Source organism: Andrographis paniculata, unplaced genomic scaffold (assembly GCF_009805555.1).
Source record: "Andrographis paniculata isolate CXL003 unplaced genomic scaffold, ASM980555v1 Contig80END, whole genome shotgun sequence".
Taxonomy (NCBI): Eukaryota; Viridiplantae; Streptophyta; class Magnoliopsida; order Lamiales; family Acanthaceae; genus Andrographis; species Andrographis paniculata.
Genome location: NW_026137618.1, coordinates 4,985,679 through 5,006,559, shown reverse-complemented (window position 1 = coordinate 5,006,559; position 20,881 = coordinate 4,985,679). Strand labels below are relative to the sequence as shown.

Sequence of the window (20,881 nt, the reverse complement as noted above, 5' to 3'; positions counted from 1 at the left end):
AATTTTTAAAATATTTAAATATATATTTTATTTTTTTATTATATATATTAAATTTATTTTAAAATTATCAATATTATTAATTATATAAAAAAATAATAAAATAATATCATAAAAATTATTACCTTAGATATTATTTCACTAATAAAATAAGTCAATTATCAGGGAATATAAAAATATTTCAAATATATATATATATATATATAAACATAACAATTATTTCTTCTTTAAAGTAATTAGAATTAGTGGCTGGATTTAGGGTTGATCACTAAGGTGTGCTCTTAAATAGGTTCTTAATTTTGAATAGTATGATTTAAAATTAAATAATTGTTTGATATGATATTCTTAAATATGTTCTTAATTTTGAATAGTAAAATTTAAAGTTAAATAATTATTTTATATGATACTTCATCCGTCTCACATATTTTGAGCACGGTAATGTGGATACGAGAATTTAAATAAAGTATGATCAGTAAGTAATTAAACAAAATATTAGTTAAAATATTTAGTGTTTGATAAAAATAATTATAAATTAAAATTTAAAAACTAAATAGTTTAATAGTTTAATTAAGATTAAGAAAATTATAAATTATGATATTTAAAATATGATTAAAGTGTCTAATTAACTTTTCCGAAAAAGGAATGTACAAATTACATGAAACGAACGAAAATAGAAAATAGAGAAAAATTATGTAAAACGAAGAGAGTATTTTGAAGGTAAAATTAAATTTTTATTTAATAAATAAAAAATAAACATTTGATATAATATTTTGTTTAGAGGAAATTTTGTTTTGAAATGGTAAATCAAAAATAAAATCTTTACAAAGTATGTCTCTAAAATGTTTTAAATTTTGTTAAGATGAAATATATATACCTGATTAAAACTAAATTTTTAAATAATCCAAAAATTAAAACATTTTATCGATCTCGATCACAAACGCGAACAAAATAATATTGTCGAGGACCAAAACACGACAAATCTACATATCACCGTGCCTTTCAACATCATTCGCGACGAACTTTCGCACTTATTAAAATTTGGCAGCAAAATAAACCAATCGAGCAACTCATAAACCCAACCCAACAAACAAACATAAAGAGAGAGAGAAAAGATATACATACATACCACATTTTTCAAAATTCGTCGACTCTAATCCCGTCGCGAGGCACGTCGTAGGCGTCCTTCGCCCTCGACCTCTTAACCCCGGCCGTAAACCACACCTTATCCGACTTGTAATTCTCCACGGCGACGGCGGTGACCTTGACCCACACCAAGACTTTGGTTTTCATTCCCTCAACATTCGAGAGCTTCCCTCTCGACAAAATGGCTTTGACGCGCGTGGAGTAGCGCACGACGGACGAGTCCTTGAAGCATACCTCGCACGGCGAGGACATGTACACGACGAGCTTCGATTTCCCCTCGTCGAATTCGTAGCATGTTATGTTTTGAGGGAAAAGGCCCGGCGGGAGGTTGTGCTCCCGGAGGAGATCCGGTAGGGATTTTTGCGGCTTCCCTGAGAAAAATATTTATACGATAAAGCGAAAGGATGCATACAAGAAATGAATGAGATTATTTAATCCCGACTATTCATTTCATTTTTTAGTATAACCTTACTACATGTTGCAAATACTCTCACACTCGTACTCCCTTCGTTCACCTCTAATATTGTATTTACCATTTGTATCATTAAAAATATTTATATATTTTTTTTATGTACAAAGACACTAATAGAAGTATTTTGTCATTTTTTCTTAATTTTTACTATATTTTGATATAATAATTAATATATAAACATCAACCTGCAAAAAGTAAACGTGGCACTTAGAGCCGGACATACGGAGGTAGTACTTATTTACATCAATACCCTCATAATAATTTTACAACTATAAGGGTAAAATAGTCTTTACATATTAAACTATCACCTACTGTCATTAAAATACCGTATTTATTAAACTCTAAATATATTCTTATAAAGTGGACAAGAAAGTATTATTTTCGTCACAAAATATCTAAGAAATCAACAAACTCAAATATTGTAATAATACTTCCACAATTCATAATAACTAACAATAAAAATCTAAAAATTTGTAAACACTAAAAGAACACAGCCATTTTAGTGAACGTTGTTTTGATTGTAATAAAACCATACCTTTGAGCTTGTTGAAAACCCATCTTGCTTTCTCTTCGACGGTGTTTGAGAATGTCTGCAATAGATAGATACAAGATCAAATGAAAAGAAAGATACAAACCAAACTCGGGTAATAATGAAAGAAGTCGATATCCAATTAGCAGCAATGTAATATATACTTTTTTTTTTTCTCGTGATTCAACTAAGAACAATGGGAGTGCATATATACACGTGAGAGTTTGGATCAAACTTGAATTTATTTCAGAATCGCGCCGTTGAAAGGTATAAAACATTTGCTTACATACATAACATATACGCTCTAAATCATACAAAGATCAATATATTGTCGGAAGGGTTGAACCATATTGTAAATATCGTGAACTATATCGTAATCTTGTTTTGTGTTGCTTATATATTGAACGAAAAAAAAAATCCATTATACCAAATCCTACACAAAAGAGTAACTTCTTAATAAATTCGGCTAAGGGTAAAAACAACTTGACAAGATAAATTACTTCATTTGGTCAATGCAAACGACAACGCAAGAGCACCTAACCAGTACGAGTCTCCTACTTCAATTAATGGCAAATCCATGAAACAAACTACAAACAATACCATTGCTTTTGTATTGAACGACAAAAAAATTCTATTCAACAAATTGTATACATACATATATACACACAACACAATATAGTAACTTTTTCTTAATAAATTCGGCTAAGGGTACGAGAATGACAATGCAAGAGCACCTAACCCATACGATTCCCATACTTCAATTAATGGCTAATCCATGAAACGAACTACAGGAATTACCATTACCATTATTGAAAAAAAAAAAAAAAAAAAAAAAAAAAACTATTCAACCAAATCATACACATACATACACACATAACACAATAGTGTAACTTCTTGATAAATTCAGCTAAGGGTAAAGTTACTTCATTTGGTCAATGCGAACGACAATGCAAGACATTAGGACTCTCCTACTTCAATTAATGGCAAATCCATGAAACAGACTACAAACATTACCATTGCTTATATATTAAACGACAAGTACATACATACACATACAGCACAATAGAGTAACTTCTCAGTGTGATCTTATATCAAACTTCACCAAATTTCTACTATTTATTAAATTCCCTCCCCCCCCCTCCAAAAAAATCAAATAAAAAACCTATTACATTCAAAATATCACATCTTACAACTATTTAAATTCAAAATTTTTACTATTTAAATTCCAAACAAAAATCCAAATCCCCTAACAAAAACTAGACAAGATAAATTGCTACAATGCAAGACCACATAAACCATTAATGGAGAATCAATGAAACAGACTACAAACATTACCATTATTCTCTTGTTAAGGTAAGGAGAAGATATGTTGAAAGAAGGACACAACAATAGTTAATCCGGCAGTGGATGGTTCTAAGGGTAATTAATCGATTGATCAAATCTAGCAACATCTCATCCTATCTACCAATTTTTTTTATCAGATCCATACATAATTGGTCGAAACTTAAAACATAGCTGAAGAATTACTACAGAAGCAGCGTAGAATCGACAATCTAAATCAGACATTGCTCACTGGAATCTAGTAAAGATGTCCAAAAATTTCATCCCTGGAAATAATCTAATTCCATCAAAACATTGGATCTATCTTCTTGCACAGTGTTCTAAACATGGAATCATCAAATCTGGCGAAGAACAAGGTTCAAATCGATTCCAAAACCTTCCAATCCACACTAAATCTTGAAATCTACATAGCAATCAATTTCCCCCCAAATTTCGATTTCAAAAACCTAAAAACCAATCTCACACATCGACCGATGAGATCAATCGACGAACAGTCGCAATCAGCACTACAAGAACACATTAAACAAACACAAATCCAAGTATTTCAACAACTTCCAAAACGAAACACGAATCGAATCACCAAAAACGGAAGGAATCAGAAACAGAGTTAACTTACAGTGAGGTCTTGTGAGATATTGGAGATCTCCTCCTTGGCCTTCTTCGAAACCCAGAATGTACCTGCCTTGAGGCTCCCCACTTTCACCAATGCCTTCTCCATTTATTCCTCGATTTCTGGCAAAACCTCTCCGTCTGCAAATGGGAATTGAATTGAACTGCGAAAAATTGGAGATTGGATTCCAGTCGAGAGTCAAAGACACTTTGACGCCTGTGGAATTGAATAGAATGAATCAGTAATTTGAGATTTGTCCCCTGTTGGAAGCAATTCACACCTTTCGCCCTCACCAGTAACAGCTCATCTAGAATTGGCAATTTGGCAGCATTTGCAGTGCAGGGAAAGTGACCCAAGGAAGAAAGAATGTATGAATGCAGTGGGCGCCAGCTTCGATACGAGGTCCGGGACTAAATTCAACTTTTCAAAATGAGTGGATTTGTTTATTCTGTAAATAGAATATTGAATTAAATTTATATTTAAATAATACTCACTCGTTAGTACAATATAACGAATTATTTATATAAGATAATTAATTATTTAATAATTAAAAAAATTAAATATATATTTAAATATTATATTTCAATAAAATATATATAGAGATATCACCGATAAAATTTTACTTTTTTATCCCATAAATATAGTTTTAATTGGGTTGGACACGAAATTTTAAAAAATATTGATATTAAATGGATAGTGGGTAAAAAAATATAAATAAAAGACTTTTTTACCTTGTGAGTATATTAGTGTAAAAAGTAATGACAATTGTGTAATGAAAAAGAAAAAATATGAGTAGTTTTATGGTGATATGATTATTTACGAAAATAAAACTATTGTTTAAGACGAACAAAAATGATAAACAAGACTATTGTATTGTATGGAACTATATAATAATTTTGTAGAAAATTGGGAGTTTTTAAAGATAAATAAAATATTTTTTAATTGATGATGGATATAAATAAAATATTTTGAGCTAGTTGCTTATAAATATTAAAAATTTAATTAAATTAATTTATATTTGTTAAGAGTGTCCGTCAATATTAGAAAGAGGTCATTTTTCATTAAATGGAAAAAAGGAGTACCTTAATTTGATTTATTTTTTTAATAAAAGTATTCTTTATTCAATAAAATTATATAAATAAAATAAAAGTATTATAAAAAATTTATCTAAAAGAATGATAAGAAAACAATAAGGTAAATTAAAATAACAGTACCAAATAGAATATTATTAGTTAAAATAAAATAATATAATTGTTCATAAATTCAACAAATATATTTGATTGAAAATATTATCCATAGTTTTTTAAGTTTGAAATAAAAAAAAATATATATCTATTTGGATTTGAATATGTACAAATAATTAATTTATCATTTTTTTTTCCTTAGTAATTGTACTTTCTAAATAATTTTTAAATTTTTTACTATATTATTACAAAATTATCATCATTATTATTTAACAAATTTATCTTTAATAATAGGTAAATTTGATTATTTATATATCTTCTTACTATATAGATCTAAAATATTAATTTAAACAACTTCTATACAAATAAATAAATATATAACGAGTAAATTGAAAATTTAAATATTTTGATTTTTGCACAAAAATTTAAATATTTTTGCACAAAAATTTATATAGATTGAATAAAGTGAAAATGATGTGATATGATGAGAGAAAAATATATATTACTTTCGTTCAGCTTTAAAGGTTCAATTTACGTTTGGCTTAATTTTTTAATATTAATTATTATATAAAAACGTAATAAAAATTAAGGGTAAAAATACTTGTCTTATAATACCGTTATAATAACATTTGTGTAAAAAAAATACAAATATAAAAATATTTTTAATGTTAATACAATGACGCAAAAGGTAAATGAGATAACCAGACGAAGAGAGTATTTATTTATTTTATTTGTGTAGTACCATATGATAAATGCATGTAATTATAATCTATTTTGAAATATTATAGAATATGTGAACGAAAAGAGTATTTTTTTGATGTAAAGTACTATTATAAAAATTATATTGATAATATAAAATTATACTTTATATTGAATATTGATTTTTTATGATATAATAAAATATATTTATATATATTGAAAATTAAAAAAAAAATTAATTGAGGTTAATTAAATCACACCTTAATCTAATTTTCATAAATACCTTTAACAATTTTTATTACTTTTTCAATAAAGTACTTCCTCCGTCCCATGTAATATGAGTGTATTACTGTAGACACGAGAATTTAGGTAAAATATAATTAGTAAGTAATTAAGAAGTGTATTAGTAAAAATAATTATAGATTAAGATAAGTAAATAGTTTAATTAAAATTAAGAAAATTATAAATTTTAAAATTTAAAATGCGATTAAAGTGTATAATTATATTTTAAAAAATAGAAATGACAAGTTACGAACAAATTATGTATAACGGAGGGAGTATATATATATTTTAATTTTCGTGTCTACTTCAAATGGACTCAATTTGACGGATTGTGGAAATATATTTTTAATATAATAGATAAAATAAAAAAAAATAATAAAAAAAAAAGAAAAGAGAATAATGAAAGTTCTCTAGGAACCCTCAAACAAATACATTAGTATTACAACAATACTCAAAGTATTAAAAATATCTGAAAATGCATATACTCCGTCCGTCCCATTAAAAAGTTACTATTTTCTATTTTCGTTCGTCCCAAAACAAGGTTACTATTTTCTAATTTAGTAATTGTACTATTTACCTAACATAATAAATACCCTTTCAACTTACAATATATTACACAAGTGTCATTCATTTTTTATTACACCATACTAATAGGGATATTTTTGTCTTTTTTACTACAATCTAATATAATACTATAATTAAAAAATTTATGTGCAAAAAATAAATATCACCTTACCAATAGGACGGAAGGAATAACATTATACTTATTTATAATTTTATTAATTTTCTTTTAATAAATAATACTCCCTCCGTCCCAGATATCATATTCACGTTGCTGTTTCTGTCCGTCCCACATACCATGTCACTTTGTTTTTTTTGAAAATAATTACACATTTTAATCTCATTTTAAATTTTTAAATTTTATTTTTTTTAATTTTAATTAAACTAATTAGTTATTTTAATCTTAATTTATAATTATTTATATTATAGGATAATTATTTTCACTAATACATTCTTAATTATCTATTAATTACACCCCTCATAAAATACAGTGTCTATAGAGTACGGTATCGGAGTAACTAATTAATTTGTCATTATTTTAAATTTTTTACTATTAAATTTTAATTTTTTAATTTTTAATTTTTTATATTAAAATATTATTATTTTTTAATTTGTGTACTGTAACATAAAGAGCTGCAAAAATTTAATTAATTAATTAATCTGAAGCGGCTGTCCAAGAAATAAAAAGTCATCTTGTGGAGCACCGATACTTACAAGAAATCGAATGCTTAGCCGTCTGCACATTATATATATATATATCATCTCCATCGATCCATTCAATAATTATATACATATATTCTTTATTATTACATCCTTAATCAATAAATTAAAATATTTCTTGCTTAATTCTTTCTTCCAAGATTAATTCCCACATCGCATCCCAATATTTTTGGTAAGTTAAATCATACATGAATTCGATCGAATTCTTTCTGATTAATTAAGTTGTAATCGAACTACATTAATTTGTATTATGTCTTGTCTTCCTTCATCCCTATATCTTTTTTCCAAAAGTTTTTCTAATTTTCCATGTAAATCTTGGTGTTCTTTAATTATTGTTATTGTATCATGTTTTTATATTAATCTTCTTAATTCGTTCTCGATATATATCTGGGTCTAAAGTTTTTAGAATTTTTTTGATCGATCTTCTACAACTCTATAGTGTCGTGGGTGCGTTTGGTTGTCGATTCAATCGCGTGTGCCACTTTTTCGTTCTTTCTTTTTTTTCTTCTTCTTCTTCTTTTTTTTTTTTTTTTTTTTCGATTTAAAATGTATATATATTTTATTTTGTAGTATATAACTTTAATTTATTCATACTGAAACATTAGATTTCAAACAACTTAAACTTCTAGTTACGATTTGAAATGATAATTCTATACGGATTGTCGCCTTAAGTTTTTGGTCTTATTCCCGGACAAGTAGCAAACATATTCTTACATTGCTCCATCAAGCGTGTTCTTACCGTTGTAATTAATGAATTATATTGTTCGCCTTGGAATTAGGGTTTTCGAAGAGTGATTAAATAATATATATATATTTATATATATATAAGCTTTGCTTAGGTTCTTCAATGGTGGAAAGTGATGATGATCTCGAGACTCGGCTTACCAAAGATGAAGATGAAGATGAAAAAGTGAGTTATATATGGTTTGTCTTAACCAAGGATTTCATGTTCGAACTCCACGCGAGCTTTTATAAACAAGTTCAAGTTCAAGTTCGAACTTGTTACTATTTTTTTGTTTTTTTTTTTGGATCTCAAGTTTCATATACTCCATTCATTACAAAACTTTCGTTATTATGAGATGTTTCAAACTTTTTGCAATATCCCTTTATTTATAAAATAGTTTTTCAATGTTTTTTTTTACTATTTTCAAACATAATTTACAAATTATTCAAAAAAAAATGGGGGGGGGGGGGGGGGGGGGAAGAAGCCAAAACGAACAATTTTATTTTATTTTTTTATCAAAACTATACTAAAAAATTAAGCAAAAGCATTCGGATATATAGACGGAGTATTATATATTAAAAATATAAATTTATTATTTTATCGAACTTTATTGAGCCGAATTTTAATCAATAACGGTTTAAATACAAACAAAAATCAAAATAAATTTTCGATGGCGGAGGCCATTTATAGCTTTTATACCACTTATTGAAAATTCGAAAAAATTAGATTGATTGTTTTAGTTGTGAAGTATGTACTTGTAAAGTTTATAGGCTAATATTTTCTTAATTTATTTTATATTTAAAGATGAAAATTTAATTTCTTAATCTTCGTGCTCTATTTCGACATTTTTTATCATAGAAGGAAGAGTTCGAGGACAAGAAAGATCAAGAATCTCTCGAGAAAGAATTGGCGAATGCTAGAGTCGAGCTAAAGGCAAAGGACTCAGCCTACATACAAGCAATCCTCGAGCTCAAAAACCGGGAAAAAATAACGGATGAGCTCACAATCCTACTTAAACGAATTGATTCTCAAAAGAACTACTATTTGGATGAGTGCCGAGAAGCCAATGCACGAGCCGATGAACTTCAATCATCCATGGATTGTATGGCTCGCCACCTCTCGGAATCCCAAAAAAATCAAGAACAACTCACGTGCGCCCTAGCCGAGTTAGAAAATTCTAGAGAGGAGCTCGCCATCCTTAGAATGGCGAAAATTGATTTCACATCGCAAATTGAGGAAATGAAGAATGCTTTAAGCGCAGAGAATGCGAAAAGGGATGAGCTTCGAAGGCAAGTTTTGGATATGGAGGAATTGATCGTACAATTGAGGAGCAAAGCTGTGGAAAATGAGCGCAGAGTAGCCAATTTATTGTCTGAAAAAGAATCCGAGCTAGAACTGACGAGCGAGGCCTTATCCTCAGCAAAAAATGAGCTAAAGAGAATGCACGATTTGGAGGCTCAAATGGCGGAAAAATCGGATTATATTGTCTCGTTGCAACGTGAACTAAAGGAAGTTTCCGAACTTCATGCCTCGGCTAAGAAAGCCGTCTCAGAAGGTGTTTACGAAGTAAAAAGGCTAAGAGAAGATATTTTAGTTCGAGAAAAAGAGATTTCTGGCCAAAAGGCGAGCATCGTGACGCTAGAGACGGATATGAAAAATATTAAAAGTGAACTCGGCCGGGCAAAGGCTGAGGTGGTCGGACTAACTCGGGAAATCGAGGATGTGAAGTTCGAGTTGGAGAAGAGTAAAGAAAGGGAGAATGATGCTCAAGTAGAGATAGCTTTGTTAAAATTTGAGGTACACAAAGGGAGATCTAAACTCGCCGCAGCCGAGGCGACCGAGGCACGAGCTCAAACCGAGAAGTCGGCACTATACAACGCCCTCCAACAAATGGGATTGGAGGCCGAAGAGATCAAGAAAGAGAACCGTGAGCTAAAAGAAGCGACGCGTATGCAACACGGTGATGATGAGGAAATCCGTCGCCAAGAATGCGACAAAGTCGAAAATCACGAGAGCTACCTCGAGGTGGATCGCCTAGTCGAGGCCCACGAGCCCAAAATCGGAAAAGAGGTGAGCACGAAAAATTTACGATTTTTATTGTCTATGTTTTCAAAAAGGTTTTCATAATATTCAAACTACGGTGTCGTACTCCCTCCGTCTGGCTTTAAAGGTCTCATTTACCTTTTACGTCATTGTACTTAACATTAAAAATATTTTTATATTTGTATAGTTTTTTTACACAAATATCATTATAATAGTATTATAAGAAACTAATAGAAGTATTTTTGTCATTTTCTCTTTATTTGTACTACGTTTTCATAGAATAATTAATATTCAAATATCAACACGCAAAAAGTAAATGAAATCCTTAGAGTCGGACGGAGGTAGTATTCTTGTCTCTTTAAAATAAAACGCTCTCTATTCAGACTTTTTATATTCTTAAATAATACTCTCTCCATCGTCTCTTTTCATCCGCCAAATTTATTTTTATTTTTATTTTTTACCCACTAATTTGGACATAGATAAAAAATTCAACAGTAACTTTGTGCTTCATCTAATACTCGCTTCGTCAGCTTGCAAAAATTATATTTATATTTTACGTCATTGTACTTAATATTACAAATATATTTATATTTGTATAATATTATATATAAATGTCATTATATTAATATTATAAAACACAATCGAAGTATTTTTATTCTTTTATCTTGATTTGTAATACGTTATGTAATACGTTATTCATTTCTTATAATTGTCACTATCATTATTACGCATTACTCTCATTTTCTCTCTTTATTATCTTTAAATTTTTCGTACATACTTTCAACTTCTTTTTATCATATTTTCAATTAAATATTTACTGTCATCTCAGTGTCGGCCCCAATAGGATAAATTTACCGGACAGGGTATAAATAACATTCGAAATAACACAAAAGTCGAGAGCTTTCCTCGCGCGTCGTTTTTACATCTACTTATTTTTAATTCCTCTAATAGGTTGTGACGGAGGAAAATTCGAAGAAAGAGTTGGAAATGGCGATGGCGAAAATCGGAGAGCTAAGGATACGAGTGGAGCAAGCGGCGAGTAGGGCCGAGGCGGCGGAGAAGGCGAAGCTGGCGTTGGAGGAGAAGATAAAGAAGAAAAAGGTGCACAAGGAGAGGCGGAAGGCGGCAATGGCCGCGCTCCGTGAGGACACAATTTCGCGGGAATTCGGGACCAAGTACGAGGTTGGTGGTTCTTCTTCTTCTCCGAGACATCATTACCAACCTCTTAGTAAGGTTCTTAACATGAAGTTTTGATGTTGTCTATAGCCCTTTCGTGTAAAAAATATACACATAATAATGTTTGTTCTTTTGAAAAATTTTACAAACTTTTATTATGTAATATTTTTTTTTCTAAAAAATTAAATCAAACATTTGTTTATATTTTCTTTACATCAACACATATAGTATTCAAATTCAATATAATATATTATTTAAATAACATGATTTCTATCCATTGCCCCAAAAAAAAAAAAAAAAAAAACTCAAGTTATAATACTAAACGAACACTCTTTATTGATTAAGTATATCCATAGATGAGATAATATTTAATCCAAATTTAAATTGAGGATTAATGAGATTGTTATCTTTAACAACAAACATGTTTTTTTTTTTTTTTTTTTAATATTTTAAATTGAAATCACTATTATTCATTGTTACCATCAATAAGAACTACAAATTTGTTTGTTTATTATTTTAATTTGAAATATTTTTTTGTGTGACGTAGGGAGACGGCGAGACAAAATATAATAATAAAAATAATTACAAAACATGGATTTTCTTTCCCCATCTTCTTTTTTTTATCATTGATAAGGAGAGCAACGAATAATAGTTTATAATCGAAGGCAACCTATAAAAAACAAATGGTTCTTTGGAAAGGGCTGGAAAAGGGGTTTAATTTGATTGGGATTCGTGTAAGTTTTACGGCTCGAGAAATTGCAAGTTGGAATAGAGTCACGCGCGCCACCTGTTCGACAAAATGCCTGACTGACTGTTCGAAGCACTTTTATGGCGTTTTATACTCAATCTGAGAAGAGGAATATGCATATATTATATATATATATATATATGTATATAATACTCCTTCCATCAAGTCTATATTTATTTTGTCAGATACGATAGAATCACCGTTGCACCTAAAAGTTCAAACTATTAGGGAAAAATATAATTAATTTATCCGCAAACAGTAGTTCCAACACGCTCCCTCAGGTGTAATTAGAGGTATGCGCGAAACTTTCATATGCATATGTGAAATGAGAACGATGAATTTGAACTTGAAACCTAAGACTCTAATATTATGTTATGTATTTTGGGAGAATAATTAATTGTATATTCATTCAAAAATTAACACATATATATCCTACAAGGGCAATATTGTCAATACCAATATATACATAATTACACAATAATATATATATATATAACATACCCTATCCGTCCTAAAAGGACCCTTGGAAAGGCACGAAAATTTAAAAATAATAGTATTATATTAATAGTGGGTGTAAAAGTGAAATGACGGATTTCGCCATTTCAGATAAATTTTTTTGGTACTCAACAGCATAATTATGAAATAAATTCATCACGCGATTCTAACCTCATATATATAAATGTATTTATGTATGTATATATGTATTTATTTGCTCATACATTGACAAAATAAATAGCAAAATTGCGGCTGTTCGACCGATCTCTTTCATTCATTTTGGCATTGTATGAGAAGTGCAGTGCACTTTGTTTTTTTTCCGTAAATACGCATTCATTGTTACTATCGAAAACTACTTTTATATGATCTTCGTGCAACCTATGTATTCGATACGGTAGAATCTTGATGTTTAAACTGAGTGAAATGTGGGCTGTTATGTGCGACTCGAAGCATTTCTTCATCTTCTTCATAGGAATCACGATAACTCTCGAGATTAACTTCTGCATTTCTTAAAGATGACAGGCAAAGCAATTTCCTCCATTCCTCGGCGTGTGGGAAATCGACGTAGTCTGCATATTTGTCGCAGTACTGCAAGAAGACAAGATTGATGCAATGTATTTAGTAAGTTCAAACTTATATATGTATATATATATATAGGCAAAATAGTATCACATTTCCCTGTGGTTTGCGAAAATTGCTGAAAAGACCTTCTAGTCCTAAAATTTTGTTTTACCTACTTGTAGTTAGAAAAATATTGCAAAAATACCCTCTCGTTAGTAATTAACTGAGATTATAAGGCACACGCTTAAACTATAATTGATACTACAAAATTATATATACAAGGTATGAAGTCAGGAAAATACCCTCTTAGATATTTTTACAAATTGCAGTATTGCGCATTATATATTATTTTGTAATACCAATTGCAATTTAAGGGCGTGCCTCATAATCACCATTAATTACTAACAAATGATATTTTTTGTAATATTTTTGAAACCACAACTAGGGAAAACGAAATTTTAGGATCAAAGGGTCTTTTCAGCAAATTTCGCAAATCATAGGGGGATTTTTCGCTATGTGCATTTGATTTTTCGATTGATTTTTGTGACTTCTAGATGGCGAATTTGGCCATCTACTCGGTATATTTGCTTGTCATCTTGTTTTGATGCGTATTAGTGTCCTTAATGTGTATCGATGAAAGAAGCGAAATAATTAATTTGGTTTTGTAAGAAATGCACTTTTCAATTTTCTAGTTCGACTAGAATAGTTTCTCAATTTTGGTTTGGCTAAATAGTAGCAAATTTTAGTCCCGTTAAGTTTTTTGTTGTCAAAACTAACAAAATTTATGTGTGGAACTAAAAATAGTGTAATTTGATCTCAAATTGAAATATTTATAGACAATGGAATGAACATAAAACGGTATGACTTCGATATGTTTTGAAAATGTTTTAGTGTGTCGGATTGTTTTGGAAATAGTAAAAAAATGAAATAATAATTGATGTTTGATGCGATATAAAAGGCATTAGATGTGATGCTTTAAATATAAAATGTTTTGATATTTTAAATGAAATATAAAAGTGCGATGCAATATTTTTTGGAAAGAAATCCGTTAATGAATAGTGTTAAAACAAAATTAAAACATAAGTAAATAGAGCCTACAAGTGTGTTTGTTTAGAGAAACAAATGATCTTTTTTATATAAGGTATAAAAAATTGTATAAATAATACAAAAATAATAAATATACGTAATATATATATATATATATATATTTTGAGAAATGTGTTAGTTTGTTTTGACAGAAAGAACACACTCTATGTGTTTGTAGGATTTATTTTCTAACTTTTGCTTAGGGAATGATAATAGACTTTACCTCAAAGCTTGCAATAACATGTGTATTGTGCTTAGGAATGCCGGCGACTTCCCTCGAGTGATAAAACTCCTTAATCGATTGCATCATCTCGTCTTGTGATGGAAGCCTTCTTTTCCCCGACAAGAGCTCCGCAATCCACTTTGCTTGGGATTCGAAGAAAGGGAACCCTATGATCTAAAGACACCGTACGAAAAAGGGTTTTAAGACATCCTTAGTATTAGCGACACACACATATATACTGGGAAAATTGCAAAGATCATTTTGTATTTATAATCAATTATCACTCTTTTACTATATACTCTTCAGTCGTCTTTTGGTCTTGTAACATATATAAAAAAAAAAAGGGTAAACGGTTTTTTTTTAGTCCCGTAACTGGACCCCATTATCATTTTAGTCCTGTAAGTGGAGATTGTCGCAAACTAGTCCCATAAGTGAAAAATTTTCGCTGTTTTAGTCATCCGGCGCCGGAGACGCCCGCGTGGCTCGCCGGAGGTGACGTGTCCGCCAGGTGTCCCGCCAGGTCAGCGACACCTGGCGGACACGTGGATTTATTTATTTTTTATTTTTTTAATTATTTTAATTTGGACCGAATAAAAAAAATACAAATAAATTAAAAATAAGTTTTTAAAAAAATTTTAAAAAATGAAAAAATAAATAAAAAAATCCACGTGTCCGCCAGGTCAGCGACACATGGTGGACACGTCACCTCCGGCGAGCCACACGGGCATTTCCGGCGCCGGAGGACTAAAACAACGAAAAGTTTTCACTTATGGGACTAGTTTGCGACATGCTCCACTTACGGGACTAAAATGATAAGGGGGTCAAGTTACTGGACTAAAAAAACAGTTTACCAAAAAAAAAAAAAACACCTTCCTTTTGTCCTCGCCTTTAAATTCACATACGAAAAATTGTTTTCTTAAGAAAATTTGCTGATAACTTATATGTAGTTTGAAAAGTTTGCATCGGTATCCACTCGTATTTTCGAAAATATAGCACAAAATTTTCAAAAATTTCGTAAGGATTCTTGTGTGTTCGAAAATATTGCGCATAAGCCCTTGGATTCTAAATCACGGGGAAGAATAGTACAGACTTTTGAAACTACTAGTAAAATATTAACAATTTTACTTTTTTTTTCCTATGTCCTTTGATTTTTTTGTGTAAGGTATATGATGAAATTACGTCCGATGAAATATATATGATAAAACTGATAATTGACTATAAATACATAACTAAATTTGCAAATTTTCCCATATATACATTAAATTTTTACCTGTCTAGGAATGCCAATAAAGGAAAGGGAAGGAGCGAGCGCCGGAGGAAACGTGTGCTCGTAAAGAGGTCCGACTCTATCATCGTCTACTACGACTAATCCTTTGGTGTCAAGAAATGGAAACGAATAAGAGTACCTGCGCGGCATTTTTACTTATTTATTTTTCGCAATGATCTAAGTATTTTGATTACGAAAAGTTTATTTATTTTGCAGATACACGATGAATTGCTAGATGCATTTTTACCCCGTGCAGTATATTATGGTGTCAGCAACGACGGACACGCCATCATCGAACAAAACCTTTCCATCTATGTTTAGCGACTCTATCTGCCGAACATTTGTCATTTTCTTTGTTAAAAAAAATGGAAGAAAAATCAAGTAAGGCGACGAAAAAAAAAAAACCTGCGGATGGAGTTGGAGATTTTCGTGTTTAGATATGACTTTTAATAGGCCCGGCGAGATGTTTGGGGACTTGGCGCTAAGGTGAACCTCGCGCGCAACGTCAACAAGCTCCATCGATATGTCTTGCCCGCTTAACGAGCTCCCGACGACCACAACTACCTGTTAAGCATTGCTACCGAACTTTCAATATATATATATATATATATATAAATATGACAGTTGTTACTGTGTTGATAACATACAAATATATATCGACAACAAATGATGTATATACTCATAGCACAAAGTATTATCATAATACTCTTTCCGTCTCAATTCAAAGTACTTTTTTTTTTTTATGATTTTCGTCCGTCCTACTTCAGAATATCAATTTTCTATTTTAGAGAAAGTAATTATACACTAATACCAAAATACCTTAATTTTTACTTAAATTACAAATATATTATTACACATATAATTATTTTTTACATAAAATTAAAAATTCCATTGAATTGGGGGACGGAGGAAATATAATATAAATACAATATATAAATGGATAATACATAATATAATTGATTTTAGCATATAAGATATATTAACACGGCACGCAATAAAATAGAACAAACAACGCATGCTAACAATTTATACAATATGTATTTTGTATTGTATTATTATGTGATGATTAGCCTTAATCAGCTAAGTATTCTCATACATATATATATATGTATATAATTGTATATACACTCTATTTTTACCATTTAGGATGTCCATAAAGAATCCACAACTTATGTATTTGGTAGATATAGACCTCACAATATTAATAAAATATTATACTCCTTCCGTTTCATATTTATATATTCATTTATTTTTTGCACGGAGTTTTAAAAATATTAATATTATATTGGGATAAAGTAGAAATAAATGTAAAAAGACTAAATTGCCCCTATTAGTATCGTATAATATAAAGATATTAGGTAGATGGTACATTTACTAAAGGAAATGGATACTTTATTATGGGACGGACCAAAATAGAAAAATGGATAGATTGTTATGGGACGAATGGAGTATTATTTAATGTAAAAGAACCAAAATATTCGACCTTTGTTCTTTTGGAGTTTTGTTTTGTTTTTTATTTGTGGTAATTTCAATTTTCTATAATAAAAAATATTTTTAGAAAAAACATTACATTAGAATACAAAACTTAGGGAAAAAAAAAGACCCAAACTTTAAAATGATATTCCCGTTTTTATTTTTTATTTTTTATCACATTAATACACACATTATATGTGGTGATTTACAATCTAATGTTCATGTAAAAATACATTTATTTGATTTGAACACGAGTTTTTTTTTTTATAGTATGTACGTTTTGCATTTTATAGTAAGAAAAATAAAAAATGGTAAAAAATAGTATGATTTTTTTATTAAAAAATAAAAATAAAGTCTTTTTTTTTTATGACAACAAACATGGAAAGTTTAGGGTGTGTTTGTTTGGGTGATTGAATTTTCAATCTATTATTCATCTCATTTTTTTCTTCAAAAGATATCAAATCAAACACCTATTTTTTATTTTTTATATTATACTAAAAATAAATTTTACATTCAAAACATTACATCAACACATATTTATATCACATCGTACAATTATTCAAATTCAAAATTTTTACTATTCAAATTTCAACTCAAAATCCAAACCTCAAACAAACACACCCTAAATGTATATTTTTTATAGTAGGAAGATTTGCTTTAAGCACATGTTTTTTTTTTGGTGTCGATGAAACTTGCCTTAACAGGAAATGCTGTCTATAACTGACCCTACCTAACCTTTAAATATTATTACTATTTTTATTATTATTATTATTATTATTTTTTATTACTATTAGATTATGCTTCTCTTGTAAGAAACTTCAACTTTTCATATTTATTATATTTCAATTTTCTCATGTAATTAAAGTAATTTTTTGTCCATTTTATTTACTCTTATTCAATTTTTATCTTTTTTTTTAAAATAAATAAATAAATAAATAACGTTTCTAATCCACCATTGATCAAATTAATTCAATTATAATCATAAAAAAAAATTAATTTAAAAAAAAACATCTTTTTTGTGATCTAAATAAAAAGATAATATATATTGATTTATTATATATGACCTCATTCTTGAAGGGTTGAGGAGTCCTGTAAATGTGGCTGTGCATTTGCTTTCTTTTCCATGTTTCCATTCCTGCAAAATATGCATTATTTCAGCTATATATACATATATATATATATAGGGAATATTGCAAAATATATCTTACACGTATACCTCATTATCACTTTTGTCCTGTATTTATTTCGTTGGTAAAATATATCCCACATGTTTGCAAAAGTCGCTATTTCTATCATTTGGCCGCGCGTGGCCGCGCGTGATTGCGCCTAAGGGCGCGTGGTGTGAATTTCATGCGCGGGCAAAGGACATAAATAGCGAATTTTGTAAACATGTGGGATATATTTTGTTAGGGAGATAAATACAGGACAAAAGTGATAATAGGGTATAAGTGTGGAATATTTTTTGCAATATTCTATATATATATATACAAAATCATAAATTACAAAATAATCTGTATAAATTTTATTTCATAATTTATTTCAAAAAAAAATAAAATTAAACATAATAGTCCTCATTTTATTGGGAGTTTGTATTCAAATGCAGAGATTTTATGTAACATTATGATGAATTATAAAATAAATTTCAACCCTATGTTTAAGACTTTAATTTGAGTTTAAAGTTTGAGAATATTAAAATTTAAAATAAAATAATATTTAATGTGATATAAATAGATATTTGATATAATATTTTTGATAAAAAAAAAATTAATCACTTTATATAATATATATTAAATAAAAGAATAAATTTATGATGCTATAGTTCTATAAAGAAAATCATACCCAATTAACATCAGAACTTTATTTGTATATTTTGTCTTGGTCTAAATTAAATTTGAAAGTTTATATTTTTGAATTAAAATAATATTTGAAATGATATCTTATAAAAGAAATAAATATATTTTTTTATTAGAACGTAAAGTTCAAATAGTAAAAAAATATACTGAAAAAATACATCGATAATACCTTTGATCTTAGGCAACCTCGGATGAGAATAATGTCCGGTGGCGATGACCACCGCATCGTAAACTTCCTCGACGGCCTTCTCCACCTTACTCCTCACCACCCACTTCACCTCCTTCTCAACCGCCGCCGCCGTCGGATAATCGAGCATCTCGACATTCTCGACCCTCGTGTTGAACCGGATCATTTCCCTCAACCCGAACCGGTCGCAAAAGTCTTGCAAGTACAACAAAACTTCCCGGTGGCCCGGGAACCGCCGCCCGTCGTGGCCTCCCGTTGTCGAAAATGGGAAATCGGTGAACCCCATGATCTCCCTCGGCGACGCCAACCGTAACGACGCGTAAATGCTGCTATGGACCTTCAAAAATGTGCCAGGACTCGGCATCGGGTCCTCGTCTTGCACGTCAGCGTCGTAGAGCCATTGCCCGCCGACGTCGTGGCTCTGCTCGAGCACGACGACGGCTTGGCCCTCCTTGCGGAGCTCCCGGGCCGCGACAAGCCCGGCTGGCCCCGCGCCGATCACGCAAACTTTTTTTGGCGAGGGTTTGGCTGAGACCATCGTTTATTTGTATTTTGAATTTGATTTGATATTTTTAGTAGGAGGTTTGAGATTGGAGTATTTATAGATTGGGAAAAGAGAGGAGTAGGAGACATATGTGATCATCAGGGTGATTTTTTTTTTTTTTTTTAATATATATATGTATTGAAGTACTTAGTATTTTTTTAATACAGTTACTAAGAAATATGCAACCCCTATGTAAAATTTACTATATAAAAATATATATATATATATTTTTTTGTTTATTATTAAGGGTAAACTGTTTTTTTGTCCAGTAACAGGATCTTTTATCATTTTAGTTTTGTAAGTGGAGCTTGTCGCAAACTAGTCACATAAATGAAATTTTTTTTGTTGTTTTAGTCCTCCGGCGCCAGAGATGCCCGCGTGGCTCGCCGGAGGTGACGTGTCCGCCAGGTGTCGCTGACATGGCGGACACGTAGATTTTTTTATTTATTTTTTATTTTTTTAATTTTTTTTAAAACTTATTTTTAATTTATTTTAAATTTTATTTGTATTTTTTTTATTTGGTCTAATTAAAAAAAAATGAAAAAAAATTAATAAATCCACGTGTCCGCCAGGTGTGGCGGACACGTCACCTCCGGCAAGCCACGCGGGCATCTCCGACGCTGGAGGACTAAAACAACGAAAATTTTTCACTTATGGGACTAGTTTGCGACATGCTCCACTTACAGGACTAAAATGATAAAGGGGTCTATTTACGGGAAAAAAAAAACAGTTTACCCTATTATTAAATATCAAAGTCATCCAACTATTATGTATTTAAACACAACATAAATACAATTACAAACACAAACAAAAAATGGAATCCCAACAACATCAATCATCACGTTTCTCGACATTCCATAGTATCCTAAATCATGTGCTTTGATTTGTATTTTAAGAATTTAAAATAGTACTTTAAATTAAAGTAAATTATTTAATTATTATAATTTAATACTTAACCAAATA

At 29.9% G+C, this 20,881-nt stretch overlaps 3 protein-coding genes across 4 annotated transcripts; 1 reads left to right on the top strand and 2 right to left on the bottom strand.

The window, feature by feature from the left end:
* Positions 1-924: 924 nt before the first annotated feature.
* Positions 925-4,501, bottom strand: LOC127240843 (uncharacterized protein At5g01610-like). 2 transcript variants are annotated; one of them, XM_051259675.1, is made up of 4 exons: positions 4,386-4,501; positions 4,099-4,308; positions 2,148-2,202; positions 925-1,511 (listed from the first exon to the last, which is right to left on the bottom strand). In XM_051259675.1, the coding sequence occupies exons 2-4, from the start codon at positions 4,198-4,200 to the stop codon at positions 1,132-1,134; spliced, it is 537 nt and encodes a 178-aa protein (XP_051115632.1). In that variant the 5' UTR covers positions 4,201-4,308; positions 4,386-4,501; the 3' UTR covers positions 925-1,131. The 2 variants fall into 2 exon arrangements, with proteins under 2 accessions (XP_051115632.1, XP_051115631.1); XM_051259674.1 differs by lacking the exon at positions 4,386-4,501 and having other exon boundaries at positions 4,099-4,379.
* Positions 4,502-8,385: 3,884 nt separating this feature from the next.
* On the top strand, positions 8,386-11,559 carry LOC127241001 (uncharacterized). Its single transcript, XM_051259877.1, has 3 exons — positions 8,386-8,448; positions 9,121-10,332; positions 11,257-11,559. Exons 1-3 carry the CDS (start codon positions 8,386-8,388, stop codon positions 11,557-11,559), a joined length of 1,578 nt encoding a protein of 525 aa, XP_051115834.1.
* A 1,258-nt stretch (positions 11,560-12,817) lies between these two features.
* LOC127241026 (flavin-containing monooxygenase FMO GS-OX-like 9) lies at positions 12,818-19,928 on the bottom strand. The gene is made up of 7 exons (XM_051259906.1): positions 19,357-19,928; positions 18,399-18,469; positions 16,267-16,425; positions 16,109-16,191; positions 15,865-16,000; positions 14,595-14,768; positions 12,818-13,312 (listed from the first exon to the last, which is right to left on the bottom strand). The coding sequence occupies exons 1-7, from the start codon at positions 19,910-19,912 to the stop codon at positions 13,103-13,105; spliced, it is 1,389 nt and encodes a 462-aa protein (XP_051115863.1). The 5' UTR covers positions 19,913-19,928; the 3' UTR covers positions 12,818-13,102.
* Between the last annotated feature and the right edge of the window lie 953 nt (positions 19,929-20,881).

Coding starts and splice junctions, on each gene's coding strand:
- LOC127240843 (XM_051259675.1), bottom strand. CDS start 4,200: ATGGAGAAGGCATTGGTGAAAGTGGGGAGCCTCAAGGCAGGTACATTC. Junction 2,203..4,098: donor ATATCTCACAAGACCTCACT/GTAAGTTAACTC, acceptor TATCTATTGCAG/ACATTCTCAAACACCGTCGA. Junction 1,512..2,147: donor GGTTTTCAACAAGCTCAAAG/GTATGGTTTTAT, acceptor TATTTTTCTCAG/GGAAGCCGCAAAAATCCCTA.
- LOC127241001 (XM_051259877.1), top strand. CDS start 8,386: ATGGTGGAAAGTGATGATGATCTCGAGACTCGGCTTACCAAAGATGAA. Junction 8,449..9,120: donor ATGAAGATGAAGATGAAAAA/GTGAGTTATATA, acceptor TTTTTATCATAG/AAGGAAGAGTTCGAGGACAA. Junction 10,333..11,256: donor AGCCCAAAATCGGAAAAGAG/GTGAGCACGAAA, acceptor TTCCTCTAATAG/GTTGTGACGGAGGAAAATTC.
- LOC127241026 (XM_051259906.1), bottom strand. CDS start 19,912: ATGGTCTCAGCCAAACCCTCGCCAAAAAAAGTTTGCGTGATCGGCGCG. Junction 16,192..16,266: donor ATCTCCAACTCCATCCGCAG/GTTTTTTTTTTT, acceptor AATGTTCGGCAG/ATAGAGTCGCTAAACATAGA. Junction 16,001..16,108: donor ACCATAATATACTGCACGGG/GTAAAAATGCAT, acceptor AATGCCGCGCAG/GTACTCTTATTCGTTTCCAT.